The sequence below is a fragment of the Siphateles boraxobius genome, unplaced genomic scaffold (genome assembly GCF_051911475.1).
Source record: "Siphateles boraxobius isolate OS27281-9 unplaced genomic scaffold, OSU_SipBor_1 66, whole genome shotgun sequence".
NCBI classification, from domain to species: domain Eukaryota; kingdom Metazoa; phylum Chordata; class Actinopteri; order Cypriniformes; family Leuciscidae; genus Siphateles; species Siphateles boraxobius.
In genome coordinates, this window is record NW_027509193.1 from 19,870,922 (window position 1) to 19,892,165 (window position 21,244).

At 38.6% G+C, this 21,244-nt stretch overlaps 3 protein-coding genes and 1 long non-coding RNA gene across 10 annotated transcripts; 2 read left to right on the forward strand and 2 right to left on the reverse strand.

The window, feature by feature from the left end:
* The first annotated feature begins 105 nt into the window (after positions 1–105).
* On the forward strand, positions 106–9,221 carry prr14 (proline rich 14). Of its 2 annotated transcripts, none has more exons than XM_077212861.1 (8): positions 106–238; positions 1,655–1,792; positions 2,675–2,718; positions 2,810–5,461; positions 6,393–6,528; positions 6,611–6,720; positions 6,839–6,907; positions 7,844–9,221. In XM_077212861.1, exons 2-8 carry the CDS (start codon positions 1,790–1,792, stop codon positions 8,166–8,168), a joined length of 3,339 nt encoding a protein of 1,112 aa, XP_077068976.1. In that variant the 5' UTR covers positions 106–238; positions 1,655–1,789; the 3' UTR covers positions 8,169–9,221. The 2 variants fall into 2 exon arrangements, with proteins under 2 accessions (XP_077068976.1, XP_077068977.1); XM_077212862.1 differs by having other exon boundaries at positions 126–272.
* Positions 9,021–11,318, reverse strand: LOC143721938 (uncharacterized). The gene is made up of 3 exons (XR_013196794.1): positions 10,774–11,318; positions 9,912–10,099; positions 9,021–9,781 (listed from the first exon to the last, which is right to left on the reverse strand). It is a non-coding gene; the product is annotated as an uncharacterized LOC143721938 (long non-coding RNA).
* Positions 11,241–18,036, forward strand: rusf1 (RUS family member 1). Of its 5 annotated transcripts, XM_077212888.1 has the most exons (16): positions 11,241–11,444; positions 11,587–11,672; positions 13,508–13,685; positions 13,777–13,854; positions 15,165–15,279; positions 15,351–15,396; positions 15,470–15,502; positions 15,599–15,704; positions 15,812–15,913; positions 16,075–16,145; positions 16,223–16,407; positions 16,511–16,568; positions 16,685–16,749; positions 16,858–16,998; positions 17,084–17,149; positions 17,268–18,036. In XM_077212888.1, the coding sequence occupies exons 3-16, from the start codon at positions 13,530–13,532 to the stop codon at positions 17,351–17,353; spliced, it is 1,308 nt and encodes a 435-aa protein (XP_077069003.1). In that variant the 5' UTR covers positions 11,241–11,444; positions 11,587–11,672; positions 13,508–13,529; the 3' UTR covers positions 17,354–18,036. The 5 variants fall into 5 exon arrangements, with proteins under 5 accessions (XP_077069003.1, XP_077069000.1, XP_077069002.1 ...); XM_077212885.1 differs by lacking the exons at positions 11,241–11,444; positions 11,587–11,672 and adding an exon at positions 13,136–13,208 and having other exon boundaries at positions 13,530–13,685; XM_077212887.1 differs by lacking the exons at positions 11,241–11,444; positions 11,587–11,672 and adding an exon at positions 13,158–13,208.
* On the reverse strand, positions 17,360–21,126 carry LOC143721937 (uncharacterized). Of its 2 annotated transcripts, none has more exons than XM_077212895.1 (3): positions 20,877–21,126; positions 20,285–20,473; positions 17,360–20,197 (listed from the first exon to the last, which is right to left on the reverse strand). In XM_077212895.1, exons 2-3 carry the CDS (start codon positions 20,460–20,462, stop codon positions 19,329–19,331), a joined length of 1,047 nt encoding a protein of 348 aa, XP_077069010.1. In that variant the 5' UTR covers positions 20,463–20,473; positions 20,877–21,126; the 3' UTR covers positions 17,360–19,328. The 2 variants fall into 2 exon arrangements, with proteins under 2 accessions (XP_077069010.1, XP_077069011.1); XM_077212896.1 differs by having other exon boundaries at positions 20,285–20,478.
* Positions 21,127–21,244: the final 118 nt, after the last annotated feature.

Genomic DNA, 21,244 nt, shown 5'->3' on the forward strand with positions numbered 1-21,244 from the left:
ATTGGCCACGATTTTAGAGTCTACCCGAGGGGCGGGACATGTTTTACTATGCAAGATTCTGATTGGCTCATCGACTGACCTGGAACAAGCTCGCATCGAATGATTGGTCTGAACCGTGAAGCGCAGCGGTGAAACTCGGGCGCCGTCCGGCGTGGAAATGTCACACAAACGTCGGTGTTATAGAAACAGCGCCCAAAGGAGATGTTTTCACTGCAAGTTTCCCGTCAAACGATCTTTGGTTAGTGTGCAGTTTATTTACATCTGTTTTTAAGGTATGAGCTGGTAAAATACTCTTTTAATACACTGTATTTGACTGGTTTATGCTTAGATAGCAGCATAGCTTAGTTAGCCGCAATATACGTCGTCGACGTACACAAAACCACACCAGTGTCTTAAAACTAATATTTCTAATAAAGCCGCTGCTGAGCAACATAACTCATGACCGTAACCAATGAGGAATTAATATAGTTTAATCTTTTGTTTTTGAGATTTTAATGTGGGAATCTGTTTGACTGCGGTTATTGTATATTATTATGCTGAAGTGAATATGTCTCCGATATGAAACCGATCTTTTCTCGGTGCTGAATGTCGAGTCGTTTAGCCGCACAGCATATTAACTTACAGAATGAGAAAATGTTGTAATTGTGTCTAATAATATGTCTAAATACATGCTAACTTTGGTCTCCGAACAAAATATTGGGGACCAAATTGTACCGAAAGCAGCTCCTCGTTATGATGTGTTGTTTGCAAGTTAATGAATTATAGTCCAGTCATTTTATGAAAAAAGGTTTAACAAATTGCAACAGAAGCAAACTCAACTGATTGTGTATCCTCAATATGTCATGAGTAAGAAAAAAAAAAGCCCCGAAGAATCCCATTAGGGGAAAGTTTAGAAAAAGACCCAAATATAGTCTATTCTTTCGCCTGTTCATTATTTTTCTCACGTGAATAGGGTACAAATTTTAACCTTTAAATATCACCATGAAAATTACTGAGTTGATTACTTACATCATGAAAAACAAATTAATTACAAGTTTTTTGAAATTGTTTGTTAACATGGACAAACGGTGCATAATCTAATGACATATATGCTAATTTGCATAAATACCACAACAAATCTAAACATTTGGTATAGCAGGTGAAAATGTCTTGTTGAATCTTGTTGACATAAAGTAAAAGACTTAATGTTAAGGTCTGAATGGAACCCATTTAGGCTACCCATGAACATTAATACATAGAGGCAGGAAGAAGTACTTTAGAAACCAGCCTTTATTAATTATTATTAGATGGGGTTTGGGGCTGGGTCAGTGGGACTGTTTCTGGGGGATAAATCTGAGGGAAGAACAGGAGACCTGGGTAAGGACTCAGAAGACAAAAGGTAGGTAAAATAAAAGTGTCTGGATCAAAATTCTAGTTACGTACATAATGCACTCAATGCCCAAATCCCATCTCAGCAATAATAATTAATAAAGGCTGGTTTCTAAAGTACTTCTTTATTCATTATTTTTTTAATCCTTTTGTTCATCCTTAGTGAATTGTAATGACTATAAATTGTGTTAATGTATTGAATGAGTGCTAACTTGGTAAAAGCATCAGTGTTAACTAAAATTGGAGTGAAACTAGCTAACCAACCAGTGATATGCTTGTTCCACAGTTGTGATGATTTGGGAATGAGGTTGGCAAACATAAAAAGTGGACTGGACCGGACCATGAAAGAGACACAAAAATGAGGCTCAGTCATCACATCCTCAACACTTGAGCTCATCCCTATGCAAGAGACGAAAACAGCATGGTAACATCATGTTTGTCATCCCTCAACTTTCACATTTCTCCTTTTTCATTGCAATGTAATTAGCTGGTTGCTTCTTCCTGACGACTTCCAGACATAAGTCACAACTTAATGAATTCCCACAAGTTGATACAAGTAATAGAGATGTAGTCAAGAATAGGTTGCTCACAGCATACACCAAACCATCCGAGGCATTACTCCTCATACTCATGCTTTGTTACTGTTGTAAGAGTCACTATGGTGCCAAGGAGGGAAGACTGACACAATGGAACTGAAATGGAAGAAAAGGGTAGATCGTTAGGAGTGAAGCCGAAAGAGTCACTGTTTAGGTTTTGCACTAATGAGTTCTGCCACTGTCGACGCACTGGTTCTGTGAATCACATGACTTCAGTTATGCTTATTTTCTACATGGTTGTCTGCTTATTTATGTTGTCTATGTCTAAGAACCTGTAACAACTAAATTTGTTTAAAATTACACAAAAGTAAAAAGTAAACCCAGATATGAGCAATGTAAGTTTAGTAATCTATATTCACATTTAAAGTCAGTTAATTGTCAGATGCTATTGGCTGTTGTTTTTGTTCATATTGTGTGCAACAGTCTTGTGATGGAAGTAAAACTCCCATTCATTTTCTCCATACTGATCAACCATGATATGTATGCTTTTGTTTTCCCCCCAACTTTATTTGAAGAAAAATGTTTAATAGTTAAATTCTTGGTGAATAAATACACTTCCTATAGCAGCAACTTCGCTCCAGTACAAAAGTGATTGCATGTCATGTGATTGATCAGTTACTGTTAGACAGTAGCTTTACAGTGTGTTTTATTCTTAATTTCTTTTTTTATATATATATCTTAACCTACTTTTATTTTTTTCTTGTTTTTAGACAAGCACCGGAATTGAAGTTGAGATGGAGGAGCAATATTCAGAGTGAGTGTTACTGGGTCAGAGGGACAATACAGATCTGTAACCCTTAGCCAGCAAACATGTTTTAAATATGTTTTTTGTCTCTCTATTTTAGAGATGAAAGCCACAAGCTGGTATCACCCCGTGCGATCTCACAGTTAGGAGATGGCTGCCCTGCAACGGAGCAAAGCCATGACCGGAAGCCAATGCAGAGGGGTTCCCCAGAGAGCCCTTCACCAATAAAACGATGGGAGATAGGTCCGCTTCTACAGTCATTCAAATCCAAGATGGCTAGCTTCACTGAGATCGTCATGAGCCCTGTTCGGCTTTTTAAGCCTAGTGAGACTCTGTCCTCAATCGTACATCCTGAACAGCATGAACCATTAATAACTGAGTCAAATGTTGAAAATTCAACCCGGACAGAGGAGGGCGAGACAGATGATGATAAATGTAGAAATGGATTGTTTACAAAAAGGCCTTCTTCTGAAAATCTGCGGTGCCACGCTGCTCCAAAACGCCATAGAGTTGCGCAGAGACTCAATTTTTGTACAATTTCAACAAGTAACAACCACAAACCAGTATTGGATCATATTCAAATGCAGAACGAGGTTGCACCAAATGAAGAAAATCAGATAGACTGTCCTTCAAGCCAGTCACAACAAGCCGTCCTTCAGGATGTGACTCATGTTGCCAGTCCTTGTAAAGCATGGAGTCCTTTCTTCAGGACTAGAACAAATCTGTCCTCAGACAAACTTTTGAATTCTACAAGTGCCATGCATGTGTCTAGTCAAGTAAATGTTCAAGCGGATGCCGTTGTTGTTTTGCATCGGCTGTCAGGTGAGAGTCAGACCCCTAGCAGTGATGCAGCCTGTGGACATATTCGTAAGTCCTGCTTTTTAGAAGAGGGATCAAACTTGTTGAGCCCAGAGTCAAACAGCAACACAAACAAAACTTGCTTAAACAAGCCTGATCCCGGAGCCTCCTTTTTTAGCACTTCCTATAATTTTGACTTGATGGATAAAGACACAAGCACAGGTGGTTCGTTTGGCAACAAAGAATCCTATCCACGGGTGGCCACCAGAAAAAGCCCTAGAAAGATGCATCTGGCATGGACGGCTGAGCCCACCCCCAGTGGTTTGGCCACTTTTTTGACGGGATCAAAGCAATTGGATGTGGGTATAAAGGAATCACAGTCTGGAAATGTTATGGAGCGGACGCACCCCTCAGCTAAAGTATCAGACCCTCCAATGAGCACTACTGTCGAGGAAGTGAGGGCAAAGAGAAGCAGAGAAGCTCCTCAGACAAAGAAAGACTTGCAGGCAAGGAGGAAATGTGACATATCGAACGCTAAAGAGGGAAGACGTGTGAGGAATAAAAAGTTCAAAGACAATGTCATCACTCTGGAAATAAAACAGGAGGATGAAACCTTTATTCGGGTTAGGAAAAACAAGAAAGGGGTTTCTATGACGCACACGCACCTAGACTCAGATGTACCTATCTGTAGTAGTAATACAGTAGATGTTGAGATGAGAAATTCTATAGAGACCTTCGAAGAAATGGGACAGGACAAGTCGATGAGAAGTCGGTTGAGAAAAAATGTAAAACGTAGGATGTTACTGACCCTTAGCAATAAAGGTGATGCCACTGATGCAACATCCTCTCAAAACTGCACACAAAATGACTCCATTAACAAGAGTGTGCACAGCAACGATATAAAAATCATGAATGGTCAATCAGAATCTCCAGGATTTCAGCACCCTACGCAGCCACAAGAGCCTGAGCAGACCATTGAAGCTCGAAAAACAAGACGGCATCTTAAAGGTTCAGGTGATGCTTTGCAGAAGAGAAACCTTCGTCCACCCAAGCATAAGTTTGAGGACGGCATGGTGACTTCAGTGGTTGATCCAGCAGGACCAAGTAAACCTTCAAAAATAACACTAGTGCACCACCAACAGTCTATTAATGTGTCTGAGGAGCAGGTGACATCTCTTTCTGGTCTTGCATCAAGAGAAGAAATAAAGGAACTAATGTCACCGGATTCAACAGATTTAGTGCATTTAGAAAGAAAACTAAGCAGACCCATGAAGAATGTAAACCGACCAAGAAGAAAAGATTTTTCCGTTGCAAAAAGAAAAGGAAGCAACAAGGAAATTGAAGCCGTTCCAGTAGTGCCGTTGTCAGGTAGCGGCTCCAACCGCCTCCTGCGCAGCTACTCCTGCCCTGAAATCCCGTTCCTAGTATCCAGTGACTGTAATTTACTCCGGTCCCACACGCATGACAACAGCACTACCTCACCCAGCAGAAAGAGCTCACCCACTCAACTTCCCATCCACTATCACTCTCCGTCCAAGCGCACTCGCCGACACACTGTCTGCAGTGTGGAGATTGAGCGAGAAATTGCCCCTTTGTGTCTTCGTAAAGAGGTGTACCCTGCTAGTCGGGGTGGCCCTTTGTGCCCCTCTTCCCCTTATTCTCCTTCCACCTCTCTCACAGCCCTTGCCTCATGTTTTTTGTCCAGTCCTTTAGCGTTCTTGTGTAAAAGCTCAAGCCAAGGGCGTAGTCATGCTAGTGATGCCAGCACTGGCAGCATTTCAGCTGCCTCCAGTTTTGTTGCATCATCATCATCATCATCATCATCATCATCATCATCGCCCTCCTTCAGTTCCCCCTTTACCACCCACACTTCCTGTCATGCTTTAACCGGCCTCTCCTCTGTTGTCACTCCCAGCCCTGAGACACCTTCTGCCTCTGTATCATCCCTCCGCAGGTAATTTAACAGATTCCCATCCACCCTATCCGAGTATACTCGCTTTTTGATTACCCATTATTATGCATCTACATTATTATATAATGTAGCATGTTGATGATTAGTGGTGCTCCGATCATATTCAAAGTGCTATTTGCCGATAATTGCTTCTTATGACTTAATCAGTGACCTCTTAATTTGCCGATCTCATGCTGACGTCGCAAAAAGACACGTGCCTGCCGTGAGAGGTAGGCTCTTTTTCCTCAAAAGCCTATTTTTGTGTAAGCCTCTCTTTTAAAAATATTTACAATACCGTTCACAAGTTTGAAATCAATGATTTTTTTTTTTGAAAGAAGTCTTTCATGCTCACCAAGGCTGCATTTATTTGATCAAAAATACAGTAAATTGTGAAATATTAAAATTTAAAATAACTGTTTTCTATTTTAATATATTATAGAATGTAATTTATTGCTCTGAATTTTTGCATCATTCTTCAGAAATCATAATATGCTGATTTGCTGCTCAAGAAACAGTTCTTATTGTGTTGAAAACAGATGTGATGCTTAATATTTTTGTGGAAACAGTGATAAAATTTTCTAAATTCTTTGATTTAATACAAAATTTAAAAGGTTAAAAAAATGAAAGTAAAAAATATTATACATTTAACATTATAAAAGTCTTTACTGTCACTTTTGATCAATTTAATGCAACCTTGCTGAATGTTGTAATGTATTAGTGTTCTATAAATAATGCTTCACGGTAAAAAGAAGGCTTCAAATAAGACCCCATGATCAATGATTGGTATCGGCCAGTACTGCTTCCAGTGATCGGCCCCAAAAACACTGATCGGAGCACCGTTATTGATGATCTCAGACATTTTACCCTTAAGAAAAAAGACCTTTTAAAAAAATGCATGTCAGTAGTTAAAATCCAACTTTTTCTTCGCTCAAAGTTCTTTGGAGGATGACCATGGAGTGCTTCAGATGGAGTGTGAGGAGGCAATAAATGAAGAAGAGAGATCCAACTTTGATCTTAAACAATCTGCAGCCATCTCAGAGGAGAAAGCATTATCAGATTCTGAAATCAAGGTGTGAGTTTCTCTTAACTTTGGTTTGTGGTTTAAAAATGTATCATTATTCTTAATCCTTTCTTCACTTTCTGTGTAAACAGACAGACATAAAGGATGGTATGGGTGGAAAGGTGTCCTCTATTCGTATCCGTAAAAAGATTCCAAAGCCCCAGAATAATCTCACTCCTATGGGCCTTCCTAAGGTCATCAGGTGTGTATGCATAGAGAAGGTCATGGACTTATCTTTTCTCATTCTTCCTAGATGAAGCTAATGTGTGTTTACATTTACCTCATCACAGCAAAGATGCATTTCTTTTTGTTTTTTACAGAATAAAGAAGAAGGATTTTAGCTTGGAGGAAATCTATACCAACAAAAACTTCAGCAAACCTCCTGATGGGTGAGACATTTTCCAAAGGTGTTTTATTTTCTGGGTAGTTAATACTTAATAACCCATTTATCGACTTAATAGGCTCTCAAAGTTTTCTGGCCAGGCATCTGATCAAATCAGACCATCCAAATACCACCTGTATTTATCAATAATTGCACAGACCTGCAACCTTAAGAACATTAACACTAGGACAGCAATGCAATTACAGTGTGTATGGCAAGAGTCCATTTCAAAACCATGAAAGCTAAATGTTTTGAAATAATTTTTATGTATAAACACCCCTCAGACTGGTTGTATTTATTGATTTGTTATTCATTTATTTGTCACCTCAAATAGCCCCGTTTTAGTACCTTTTAGCTCAAAGTGTTCTTGTACTGCCAAAGAACATGGGTTTTCCCAAACTGGGGCTCATGAACCCCTGGAGGAACTGCACTGAATTTGTGTGTTGATGAAAAGCTGTTCTAAAAAAAGCTATTAAATCACAAAAACTTAAAATTAAAACAATTTAAAAATACAAAAAAAAGAAAGAAAAAGTTTCCCTCCAATATTTTAATTATTTAGCTGCATGTAATTTGACCCTTAATCAACATCAGATAACCAAGAACATGTGAATGTGTCGTTAATTTGAATAAAAACCTTAGTAATTTATTTACTTCAAGTAAATATTTTAAATTAAAGGGCTTCAGCTGTCAAACACAGGTTTGGGAGTCCCTGGTCTAGTGCATTATTTTTTATTATTCCATAGTTGTATTTCATATCACATTTTGACAACCACTTACTTAATGTCTATAATCTACAACAATAAATAGGAATGGCTAAGTAAAATAATTTTATGTAGCATATTTGGACTTGAATTTACCTTGAGCCCATGCAGTTACGTTTTGAGATTTTATTCTTTCCCTTTTAACTTCTGGTCAGTGAAGCTACTATTGCAAACTTTTTCAGACGTTTGGAAACCATATTTGAGGTGCCTCTCAACCGGCGAGATGGCTCTCAGGCTGTCGTGGGACAAAAAAAGGTGAAGCGCTTTTTCGAATTCCCTGAACTGGGCGTTACCAGGAAGCCCAAGAAACCTCTGGTGGGTGTAATGGCGGGGGGTGGAGCCCAGAGGAAGGCAGGAGGGAACTCTGGCATCTCCAGAACCAGACGAGGTGTCGGGGGTTCTTCCAAAGTGGAGGATGGCCTCACCTTGCAGGAACTGGAGTCACTCCTTTGCTCTAAGCTTGAGGAGCTGGACACCTGGATGGCACTTCAGCAGATAGCGGGCTGAAACAGAGGTCTTGTTTGATCTGTACCAAACAATGAGCTTTACGTGTAGAAATTTACTGTAAATTCATTAAAGCAACAAATAGATTCGCAAAGCTGTAAAATAGTTTTTGATCAGTAGTGTACTGTAAAGATCTTACAAATACATCACATTCTTTATATATTTTGCTAGGTATTTTGTAAAGTGGTCTGATAAACAAGAAACACCCTTCAAGGAGTTTTGTCCTTTTGTAAATGTTCAAAGGAAGAGCACTTGTTTACATTAATCTGTGTATGTATATATATATATATAATTCCTGTTTGGCACATCTCTGTATCAAATAGTGTTTCAAAGTAAGCGTCGCCAGATCACTCATAAACAATTCCTCTCTCCGTATCTTCCACATTTAAAACATGTAAACTTCATTGGTTCAGTTGAATGCCTTATTAATACACTCTCAGTATGTCAGTATGGCCTGTGTGTGTTTTGTTATAAAGGAGACAGCACAAAGGCTTTTATAAAGTTGTAGCGGCAGCATTATATACAGGGAGTTACCAGCAGGACAAAAGTTTGCATTGTTCAGTTTTAAATTATGCTTTTTGCTTCTCATAGAAGCATAAAGGATTTAAAGGGTTCAATGCATTCTATGCTTTTACTCAGGTACTCTGAATATGGTCCATTCACTTAATTTACACTTGTGTTCCTCTTTGATGTAGTGACTTATAATACTGCTTATGGTGTTTGAACATGTTGAATGGTTTGTGTGTAAAATATGTATAGATGTATTTGGGTTCTGTATTGCTAACAGAATACAATTGAGCTGTGTTTTGTATATTAGTGCCCCCACCCCCAGTTGTTTTGTATAGAACAGGTGTATTTTGACTGTTACACATTTTATTACAAATCCTGTAAGACATGCAATGTACAAAACATCAAAAGCACAACATATTGAAAATACTTATTTACAATAACAGAAAGTTGTAACCACAATATCTCAGCATTTGACTGCCATGCTGTCTGTTTAATTTCCTATTTTCATTAAGACCCTAAATAAAAACAGCTTGTTGAAATGTAAAAGTAGTTTTGGTAAGGTTGGTTTGTGTGTGTGGCTCCATTTGCTGCATGTAACAAATTCCTGAAAGTTTCTGTACCGTTTTTGAACTGCATTCAAAAATTGCATTAATTCAAAAATTAATTGCTACTAAAAGCATACATATTTAAAATGTTTAACAAAGGTTGAGCTGTTGAATTCTATTTTAAATACCAGGTAGCAAGTTTGGACTTTTGATCCAGACTAATGGCAAGCACCATTCTAAACCCATTTAATACATTTAAATAATGACCAGTTTCTTGTTATCAGGTAAAATTTGTGGACCGTCTAGATGCACAGTCCAATGTGAACTATAAGACTGTTTCTAAACTCTTACAGTTCATGTATCTGTAAAAAAGCTTCTGCAGTGTCAATCTATGAAGGTTAAAATATAGGACAGAAATACAATCAGTAATGGAAAGATGAGAATTAAAACCACCCAGGCAACAATGGACCCAATTCCCCATCTACAAGCTTTTTTGGAGTATTTCTCAACCTTCTCCCGTGTTTCCTGACAATCTTCAAGTCTTTTTCTTGTCTCTCGAGCCTTGAAAAAAAAAAAGGAAACAAGGTGTCAGATTTCCAGGTATTTTTAAGATTCTTTGGTTGTATTTCATCACTGACTACAGATCTCAAGTTTCATGGTTTTTGTTACATTAATTTCAAGGTCTTATTACCTTGACAGAGTACAGAAGGGACATAATTCCAAAACAGGAAAGGCCACATATGATACTGCATATGGCTAATTTCCGATGGTCTGTGTCCTTACAGATGTCGTGTAGACCATGATTGGTGACGCCGTGCGGGTCAGCCCTCGGCTCTGAAGTTTCAACCTTCACTTCTACTAGTCCGTCCGCACTCATCTCTGTTTGGAGTAACAAATTGGAAGTCAGCATGGAATTAATAACACATTACTGTATTTTGATGATTTTGTAGTGTACTACTTTATGCTACAGATGACTAAGTTCTGTTAAAACATGGGAATTAATGAGACAAGCAGTGATTTAAAACAAGATGAACAGGTTCTTTCATCTTGGTTCTTTTTTTGCTTTCAGTTTTAATAAGGGACGATTTAAAAAGTATATATACATATGGCCATTTATAAAAGTCAGATAACCAGAGAGAGTGGAAGAATAAATGTATATTAGAATAAAAACAGGGATTTTCCAACTTCCTTTCAACGCATTTAAGTTTGTATCTCTTGTTGTCCTGGGGCTTGAAAAACAGGTATGGATAGTCATGGAATGACAGAAACTGGCATTGTATGATAGATAGTGATGACAGATCTCACTGCTAGTTGTGGTTATGAGCCTAACAAGCTCAATTTGGCAATCACTGTTGTTTTGATGGTATGACAAGCCATTTCTTTAACACTCTTAAAGTTTTTGAATGACCAAATGCATGGACTGAATAGCCATGAATCTGAAATCTTAGCAATGTAAAATCTGCATCCAGAAAAATTATAATCTTTGAAGAAAGCAGCAAATGAAAAGCATGCCAGTTAGAACAGTTGCTGAAACTAAAGCTCCCAGTACTTACAGACTCGCCCAGGCTTGATCTTGAGGGAAGAAGGGTCTAAAATTCCTCAGGTCGACCAAAGATCCAAAGGTATTTAATAACCAACTCTGGTGTCTTTGCTTTGGAAAATATGTCTGACTAATGCTTTTCTAATTATTCTTTCAGTTTATGTAGAAGTTCAAAAGTCCCGTGACAAAACGGTCACACGTCGTTGTCACAACTGATTCCAGTTGACTTCCCATCCAAACTTCCTCTTATTGTCAGTTATACGTGTGAAATATTTAGGACAGCTTCTTTAGCTCCTGTTTCGACCGCTGAGGAGCCAGGCAGAGTGTGAGAGAGAAACGCTTTGAACCTAGTACAGAATAAAACACCACACCTCCTTTTTTTTCTCAATGTTCCCTCCCACGTTGTCTTATTCAGTCCCACACAGCTTGAACTACTACTACTCCTCACATTCTTAAAGTCTTACGTTTATCAGTCTGTTTACCACACCTTGTTTCCCCTGTGAATCATGAGTAGCTCCTGCAGACTTTGTAACAGAGAAGCTCTGACTTCATGACACTGTTACTCTCTCTCTCTCTCTCTCTCTCTCTCTCTCTCTCTCTCTCTCTCTCTCTCTCTCTCTCTCTCTCTCACCTTTTCTTTCTCTTTCTTTTTAAACAATCTCACAAGATTCAAGTACCTGACATGTAAGCTGAGTTCGATGTATTCTGTGTCATATCTCCGTATAAATGTTGGACAGCTGAATGATTTACAGACTGCCATGTTTGATGATAGTTCTTTGACAGATAAAGTAATGTTTCTAAACTTCTTTCTTTTGCACACCATCAGGCATGTTGTTTTTTAATAGACGGGACCTGAGAGTTAGATTTTAAGTCTGCATATTTCAGATGCCATGTTCAAGACCAGGCATGCAGGTAAATCACTTAATAGCCTACATTATCTCATTCCATGTATATGAAGAAATGATATGAAGACATCTTTCAAATATGAAAATACTCATCTCACTTTAGATTTTTTTTAGGCCTTTCTCAACCTTACTGACTCCAATGCCAATGCCCCCTATTGTCACATATACCACAACTTCTCCTTTCAGCTAGGTTCGTCATTCATAACTCCATCAAGGTCAGCCAGGAACATTGGAGCTGTGATTGATGATCAATTGAACTTTACAGACCACATTGCTAGAACTGTTTTGCCTTGTACATTAGCACTTGTTCTATCCAGACTGGACTATTGTAATGCTCTCCTGGCAGGTCGTCCAGCATGCACTATCAAACCTCTGCAACTGATCCAGAATGCCGCAGCTAGAGTGGTCTTTAACGAGCCGAAGAGAGCACACGTCACTCCTCTCCTCACAAAACTGCACTGGTTGCCAGTTGCTGCTCGCATCAAATTCAAGTCACTGACATTTGCCTACAGAACAACCACTGGCTCTGCTCCCTTTTACCTAAACTCATTACTTCAGACTTACGTGCCATCCAGAAACTTGCGTTAAATTAAGTGAACGCCGTCTTGTGGTGCCATCTCAAAGAGGCACAAAATCTCTTTCTCTGACCTTTACTTTGACTGTTCCCAGCTGGTTGAATGATCTGCCTAACTCAACCAGAGCAGCTGAGTCCGTAGCCATTTTTCAGAAATGTCTGAAGACGCCTCTTTTTCGGCAGCAATTGATCCAGTAATACTAACTTTCTCTTCTCTTCCATTCTATTATAAAAAAATAATTACATGTACTGTGTTAGATTCAACTAAAAAGGGTCATAGCACTTGTATATTGTTGTCCTACTGTTAGTTTAACTCCTTTTATTGTTCTCATTTGTAAGTCGCTTTGGATTAAAGCGTCTGCTAAATGAATGAATGTAAATGTAGTAAAAGTAGCAGTAATAAATAGTAAAATTGCCACTTCATTTGAAATATCCAAAGCTGATTCTCTGATGCTTCAATATTTTTCAGTGCAAGTCTATGTCAATGCTGGCCTGACCAGTTTTTCTGTAATGGTCTCTATCAAACACACACTAACACTGTCTCTGTTCTGTTGTTTGTGTGAAGGTCGGCTGTTCTGGGTTAACACATTAACAAAGAGACAGACACTGAGGTCAGACAGCTTAAAAACGTACACTGCTTATTTATCCCCCTCTTGCTTCCCTTGTTAAGTTAATTAAAAGAAAGAGAAAATGGAAAAGGAAAAATCTACAGCTGCACAAATTTATAGAGAACAATACATTAATTTACAAACTAAATAAAATAAAATATATTGTGTATGACATAACCACACAAATGGGGAAATTTAGTGCACAAAACTACCACAGCATTTACAGGCGGTAATTGGGAAAGAATCTTCTCTCTGTTTGTTTGTTCTTTCTTGCGCCGACGTAAGATTGTACGTGCCAATCAGAAGCCGCGACACGCTCGTGACGTGGCGTTACAATCTAAACACGGAAGAATGATACATGGTGAGCTTTCTTTTACGGTCAATGATGGGGAGGTGGGCGATTCTAAGAAATCACAACTGAATCGCAAGGAGAAATTCTTGTTATTCTAATTTTAGTCCTTAGCATTTTAAACTGCTATGCGTGCCAACATATAGAAAGCACCATTGTATTCAACCATATAACTTGTTAAATGATGTGCATGAGCTGCAATGTGTGAGACTGGTTACAGCTGAGTGTGAAAATTATTAACTTAGTTTTTATTTTTAGAAAAGCAAAAGCCCTTTTTTATTTCACTTAGTAGCTCGTTTGTTTCTAAATAGACTCGTGGTAACTGATGTGCAGATGGCAGAGATGGAGGACTGTGAAGGAGTGATTGCGACAGAGCGTTATGGCTCACAGGAGTCTTGGAAATACTTGTTGAAGGATAGGAGGATCAAGAGACAGAAGGAGGAAATGGACGGCAGACTTGCGGGAAATTCAATCTCTGGCGTGTTTAAAGTGCGTGACTCGTTCAGAAAAGCATGAAAGCCTTTCAGAACTAATAAAAAAAACAATGTGAGACGTCACTAACTGATCTCTCCTCTCCCAGAGTGTTTTCCTGCCACAGGGATATCCTGAGAGTGTCAGTGAGGATTACTTACAGTATCAGCTCTGGGACACTGTGCAGGTACATGTCACACAGATCTGACACTCGTATGTATCTGACATTCTCTTTTTTCCATTAGCCAAACATCTAATCATACAATCATTGTTCAGTATCAATCCTTAAAGAGTCGCTGTGGTGAAAATCAAGTATTTAATGTTGTTTATATGTCTATATGGTGTTTTTAATATGCTTTAAGACAAACCATGTGCAAAGTCTTCAGGCAATATAATTGCTGAGTATTTTCTCCTTAAAATTGCAGTGTAAAAAAGACGTGGTTTATAATCTTCAGTGTTTCTTACGTCACAAACAAACTTGTAACCAATCCATCACGACTCACGAGGGGGGTGCGTTTTCCATATCATTAACTGCTGCAGAGAGCAGTGAATCTCAAGAGAAGCCAGGTTATCCCTACATATTTTTCTGTTGATATGAAAAATCAGTTACATTGAGCAATATAGTGGATGCATTACCTATATGATGTTTATTACGATGTTATGATGAACTATATTCCTTTCTCCACTGACAATCTGAGTTGTTCAAAGCGTTTGTACGGATGCTGATTTTTGAAGGAAGCTGTCTGACTCTGAGATGGTGAACGGGAAATTGGTTTGTGTAAAATTAGCAGCACATTATTAGCTGTTTGATTGCGTAGTCAAATCATATTAATTACCATTACATGTCCGACATTATAGAGAGAGATACATAAAACACATTACCATTCTGATACATTGAACTATACAGACGAGCCTGTATAATTCACTCTTCCGCTTCTTCTGAATCAGTTTCTGGTTCAAACATATGGCTGAATGAATCCAGTATTTCCACTTGCCATTTTACAGCGTTTACTAGTTAACCAAGTGGATCAGGTATTCTGAGCTGCTATAAGTGAGTGGAGGCAGGGTCAATTTGCATATTCATAGATCCGCATGTAATAAATGAAGTTACATTCAAGCTACTTGAAGGCATGACTAAACTTTCACAGGAAAAAAAAAACATTTAATTGTGTAATTTTGGTGATCAACGATGAGTTTCAAGGGATAAAATTATTGACTACAGGGGTCTTTAACATTGGCATGTACATAAAAAATCCCTTTATTTATTGCACATCTGGACGCAAATAATACATATCATGTTTTTTCTTTAAAATATTGCTTTTATTTTCAAATTTACAGGTTTAGATTCCATTTAAAATAACATTTAAAGAATAGCAACATTTACATTGATGTACCAGTCTCACAGCATGCTACTCTGATGATTCCACCTGACATATATGATTATATAAAATATATTCACAGACACTAGCATCATAGCACTGTCTTTTGTTTCCCAAGGCATTTTCCAGCTCTCTGTCTGGTACACTCGCTACTCAGGCTTCACTGAGGGGTGTTGGGGTTGGAAATCAAGAAGCAACAGTTGCAGCAGCCACAATAACATGGCTGCTTAGGGGTATGTGCATGAAGTACTGATGTTTATTTCTCGAATGCTTAATTTTCTGACCATTCTCTCTCATTGTTCAGATGGAACAGGGATGCTGGGAAGAATACTTTTTGCCTGGCTCAAAGGGTAATATTTCACCAGACATTTCAGATTGTGAATGTTTTGTTTTATATTATTTAATCGTTACCCTGTGTTTCAGGAACAAGTTAGATTCTGAAGCCAAAAAATGGAGGTACAATATTTGAAGGACTTTAGTTTTAGGTTGAATAACCATTTTATTGTAATACTTTTCTTAAACGTTTTTAACATCATAAATATGTCTTTTTAGGCTCTTCGCTGACATTCTTAATGACGTGGCAATGTTCATGGAGATTGCAGCCCCTCATTTCCCTCCTTTTTTTATTCTAATCGTCTGCATTGCTGGAATATTTAAGGTAAAATATTAACAGCAGCTTGCTCTAAATGTTAACATGATGACTGTGCCTAAATCATCATTTGATAATGAATATCTAGGGTTATTCTTCTATTCCTGTCATTCCAGTCCATTGTAGGAGTTGCTGGTGGAGCAACAAGAGCTGCATTAACTGTCCATCAAGCTCGCAGAAACAACATGGCTGATATCTCTGCTAAAGATGGGAGCCAGGTTATAACTCAATTTCTCTCATTTGCTAAATAATTATTTGCTCATTTCTTTCTTGATTTTCCCAGCAAATTTCTCTCTTAGTGTGGGAAATTGATGTCAGTATGTGTGTCAGTTGTGTCATGTATCAGTGTATCATTTCTCTCCCTTTCTTTCCTGATAAGGAAACGCTGGTGAACCTGGCAGGACTGCTAGTCAGCCTGGTGCTCATCCCACTTGTAACAGATAACCCATTGTGAGTAACACCCTGATATGTAAGCCATGCTGTAAATGAGGTGTGTGCCAGATACTGATTTGTTCTCTTTCATGCAGGTTGACATTCATCCTGTTCTTCCTGTTCACTGTTCTCCACCTGTTTTCCAATTACAAAGCTGTTCGTTCGGTTGTCATGGAAACCCTTAACGAGGCTCGCTTGTCCATTGTCCTCTATCAGTACCTGCTGAATGGTCAAGTGCTCAGTCCGGTGGAGGCCAATCAGAGGGAGCCTGTGTTCTTGTGTATGGCCTTAAAACCTAATCACATTTTCTTTTTCATTTAAGGATTGAAATGATTTGGGTCAATCATTACGAATCTAATCAACAAAATGCTCTCTTTTTGCAGCACTTGGAAGGACAGTTCCCATCAAGATGGGTGTGAGGCTTGGAGACATTGTTCAAGAGTGCGTTCAACTGCTTTAAAACCCAGTTTTATATTCATTCACTGAATTAGAAAGAATATGTATTTTATTGTTGTGAAAACACTAGTGGCTGTAAATGATGTCTTTATGACTTAAAGGCCAGGAGAACTGCAGCTGGCGTTGAAGGACAACAACAAACCGTATCTCATTGGAATCAAAAATGGTACAAAAAAACTCCCCAATTCGGTCTAAAATTATATTAGTCAGTTTATGCTTAACTGTTACTCAGGCAAAACAATCACAGATTTATGGGATGTGTTTTTCTCTCCAGCTACCGTCTGTGTTTGTCTGGGAAGTGATGCGTCTGTGCATGATGAAATAATGGCAGCATGTCAGGCCTTGTGTCTCCGTAATGTGCTGCACAATGATTCCTCTCTGGGTGGTGCACTCCAACAGCTTGCGAACACTAAGGGTGAGCACTTGTTCAATCGTGATCTGTTTCTGAATAGCGCTTGCTGATGGTAGCCTCTTTTCTGACACTGGGTTTTATTTTCCAGACCCATGGGAGTTAGTATCGCAGAGTCATAAGATGATTGATCAAATTTTCTACACATTTCTAAAAGGTACAGAGTAATGCATGTTGTAACAAAAAAAATAAACGTTTTATTTGCATTCAGAGACAAAATGTTATGGAAAATGTCTTAAAAATTAGTTATCGTCTGTTCTGCTTCTCTCTGTCAGAATTGGATCAAGCGAAGTGGCAGACAGACCGGACACTATTGGACTGGAACGAGTGGCGTGTGGAATGGAGGAAAAAGAGAAGCTGAAGCAGATTGCTATACAAGAAATGGGGGGTGTTTTTTATTTCCACTGAAATTCACTTTGAAACATCTGTCATTGTTTAATTACTTGCCAGAGCTCAGCTGCAGAAAGGAAAGATTATATCAGTGTCTTAGATATTATTAAGGGGTGGGTGGTGGTTTTCAACATTGTTTTCAACATTGATGACAATAATAAATGTTTCTTGAGCAGCAAATCATCACATTATCATCCTTTCTGAAGGATCATGTGACACAGGAGTAATGATGCTGAAAATTCAGCTTTGCCATTACAGGAATAAATCACATTTTTTAAATATATTCAAATAGAAAACAGTTATTTTTAATTGTTATACTATTTGCACAATATTAGTTTTTACTTTGTTTTGATCAAATAAATACTTAGTGAGAATAAGACATTAATAACATTATTATTACTTATAATAATAACATTTCAAATAACATTTGAAAAATCAAGAACAAGAATCCAGTGTTCCGCACTTTAAAACGTTTTGAGTATTACCACATATCTATTGTCCTTTGTTGTTTTTTATCATTATAAATGTATCATATTTTAGCCACTGATAATGATTTGGTATTTATTTCAATTCAGTCTGATGCAAACAGTTGGCAATGCATCATAATGTGGGAGAAATCAATTCACATTATGAAATAAATGTTTTTCTCCAAAACACCTTGGCCACAATTATTGGCACCCCTAGAATTTTTATTGGTACCCCTAGAAGTATATTCCCATTTTTAGTACACCAGGTTGACTAAGAACATAAAATTGTCCAGCCATGACTTCTGGTTCCACAGGAGTTTAAATATGAGGAAACACAAAGGCCAAATTCCCTTAATCATCCATCACAATGAATAAAACCAAAGAATGTAGTTCTGATGTGCATCAAAAGATTGTTGAGCTTCACAATAGAAAGGGCAAAAGATCACAATTTGACCATCAGGGTAATAATTAAGAAATTCCAATCAACTAAAGATGTTACGAATCTGCCAGGAAGAGGATGAGTGTCTATATTGTCTTAATGCACGGTGTGGAGAAAAGTGGCCAAAGACTCCTCAAGGATCACAGATGGAGAATTGCAGAGATTAGTTGAGTCTGGGGGTCACCACGACATCCCCACAAGTTTTTTGGGAGGGTTTCTAAGAAAAATTCTTCTCCCTCATCCAAAAACAAACTCCAGCATATTCACTTCTCAGATACGACTGGAACTTCAATGGTCTAAAAAAAAAAAGGAGCTTTTTGGCAGCAAACACAATAGATGGGTTTGGTGCCAACAGGGATAAAAAGTACCCCATGCCCACGGTTAAATATACTGCTGGATCTTTAATGTTTTGGGTGCCTATTTTTTGCTGGAGGTCCTGGCAATCTTGTTCAGATACATGGTATTATGGATTCTAGCAAATACCAACAGATAAAAAATATAAACCTGACAGCCTCTGCTAGAATGCTTATAATCGACAACAATCCAAAACAAACATAAAATGAAGCTTCTGCCATGACCATCCCAGTTCCTGACCTGAACCCTATAGAAAATGAGTGTGAACTGAAGAGGAGAGGCACCAACATGGACCTGGGAATCTGAAGGATCTGGAGAGATTCTGTATGGAGGAATGGTCTCTGATCTCTTGTCAGGTGTTCTCCAAACTCATCAGGCATTATAGGAGAAAACTAAGAGCAAAAATAAATAAATAAAATGTGTGCCAATAATTATGGCCAACATGTTTTGGAGAAAAGCATTTATATCATAATGTGATTTAACCCCCAGTTTCAACTATTTTTCTTCAATAAAAGGTTGAATTTTTTGCACATCCTTTTTCCAAAATATCAAAAGGATAAATGCAGATTTATTTTTACAGCAATCTTTGATTATATTTACCAGTGGTGCAAATAATTCTGGCCACAACTGTATAAATGCCCTTATCATACTGCAGCCAGCAAAGATGCATACTGTGAATTTAAAGCTCACAGCGCTGCTCCATAATGAACCTTCCTCAAGTGTCTTTTGAGATTCTCTGTTCGGTTGAATCGCCGTCCACAGAGAGAACAGTTAAATGGCCTTTCTCCAGTATGAATGCGCTCATGCTTTTTCAGATCGGCTAAACGACTGAACCTGAACTTACAGCACTTGCAAACAAAAGGTCTCTCATTTGAATGGCATACAAAGTGAGCTCCGAGGCTGGAGGGCGTCGCAAACGTCTTACCGCACACGTGGCAGCTGTGCAGAATCTGCCTGCTCTCACTCATGCAGGGAGCACTGTGAACATCCCCTGTGTAGACCGTATTCTCTACCCGTGACCTAAGAATGTGTTTAGAAGTAGAATTTAGTAATTTACAAGGTTGGTTATAGTGTACAAGGCTGTCGGAAAAGGTGGAGACAGGCTGCTGGTTGTGTTCATTTGCTAGAGGAGCATCCTGCATGGGAACAACAGGAGCTTGTGTTGACGCATTGTCTGTCTCCTCCGTGACGGAACATTCCGGAAGCTCTGATTTAGATTCCACCTTGATTTTGTTTGAGCCCAATGGGGTCTCAGTGTTGCTGGTTGCTAGAGTCTCTCTGCTGCCAGATGAAGGGTTGCGGATTCTTCTCGGTGGGCTACTCTTAACCCTGGAGAGGGGTCTTTGATTCGTCAAAGAATAGTCACAGGTCCCTTGCAGAAAATGATGTTGGTTGTCTACAGTAATATCATCTAAAACTAGCTTTATATGAACAGGATTGTCACTCAGAATCTCCTCACTCACTACTGAATCTCCACGATGAACGAGATCTTCCTGCTCATGATCCTCCCCTAAAGGAGGCTCATCTCTGGGAAAAGAGACTTTCAGGACTTTATCTAAAATATAAAAGAGATTGACTGAGAATTTGTATGACAGTCAATAGACAAGTTAATTCAGCAACTATAGGCTCTTCATAACCTCACCTGAAGCCCCAGCCGTTAGTTCTTTTAACTTCTCCTGGAGGTTCTGATTCTCCAGGCGTGTTCTGGCAGACTCCCTCTGATACTCTAACATAGCCTGACCCATGAGCTGCAACACCTCCTGTACAGCAGCAGTGAGGAGCTCAGCTACATTTGTGACGAGGAGATCCATCTGTGACATTTTGTTAGGACCTGCTCTGAGAGAAAACAAGCTGAAGGGATAGTTCTCCCAAAAACGAACATTCTGCCATCGCTTACCCACCCTAATGTCATTTCAAACATGTATGAATTTCTTTTGTGGAACATAAAAGAGGATATGCTGAAAAGTGTCTCTTTTTTATCCATGCTCGTCCAAAACTGTTTGGTGACCAAAATTATTCAAAACATATTTTATGTTTTGACAGAAAGTCATGATTGGAACGACTTGAGGGTGAGGAAATTATTGCAGAATTTTCATTTTTGGGTGAGCCATCACTTTAATGAATCAAGTTTGGTCTGCCTCTAAACCCATATAATAGAATGACAACTATGTTACATAAAAAATTGGTACTGTATAATTAATACATCAAAATTAAAATGACACAATAACACCAACCTTTCTGTTCTCAAGAGCAATGCAGACTATAACTGAAGCTTCAGACTGTCATCGAGCTAAACCGTGAACTAACGTCCAAAAACAAAAGGTATTTCATGATATTTAGATCTTCATACTGTGTAGTTTTTTTCTACAGCATAACGTCGAGACTGACTGTGATAACGATGACGTTCCTTGTGTCCGTATTGTGAAAACGCTGGTTGGTGGGGTACTACTTCCTTCTACTACAAGCGCGCACTGTTTCCTGTGTGTGTTGCCAAATATTTGATATCGCGTTAACTTATCCGTTTACTGTTTCTATGGCTACAACCAATGAACTGTTTGAACACATTTCTCTTGCAAATGAAGGGACCAAAAATGGGTGAACT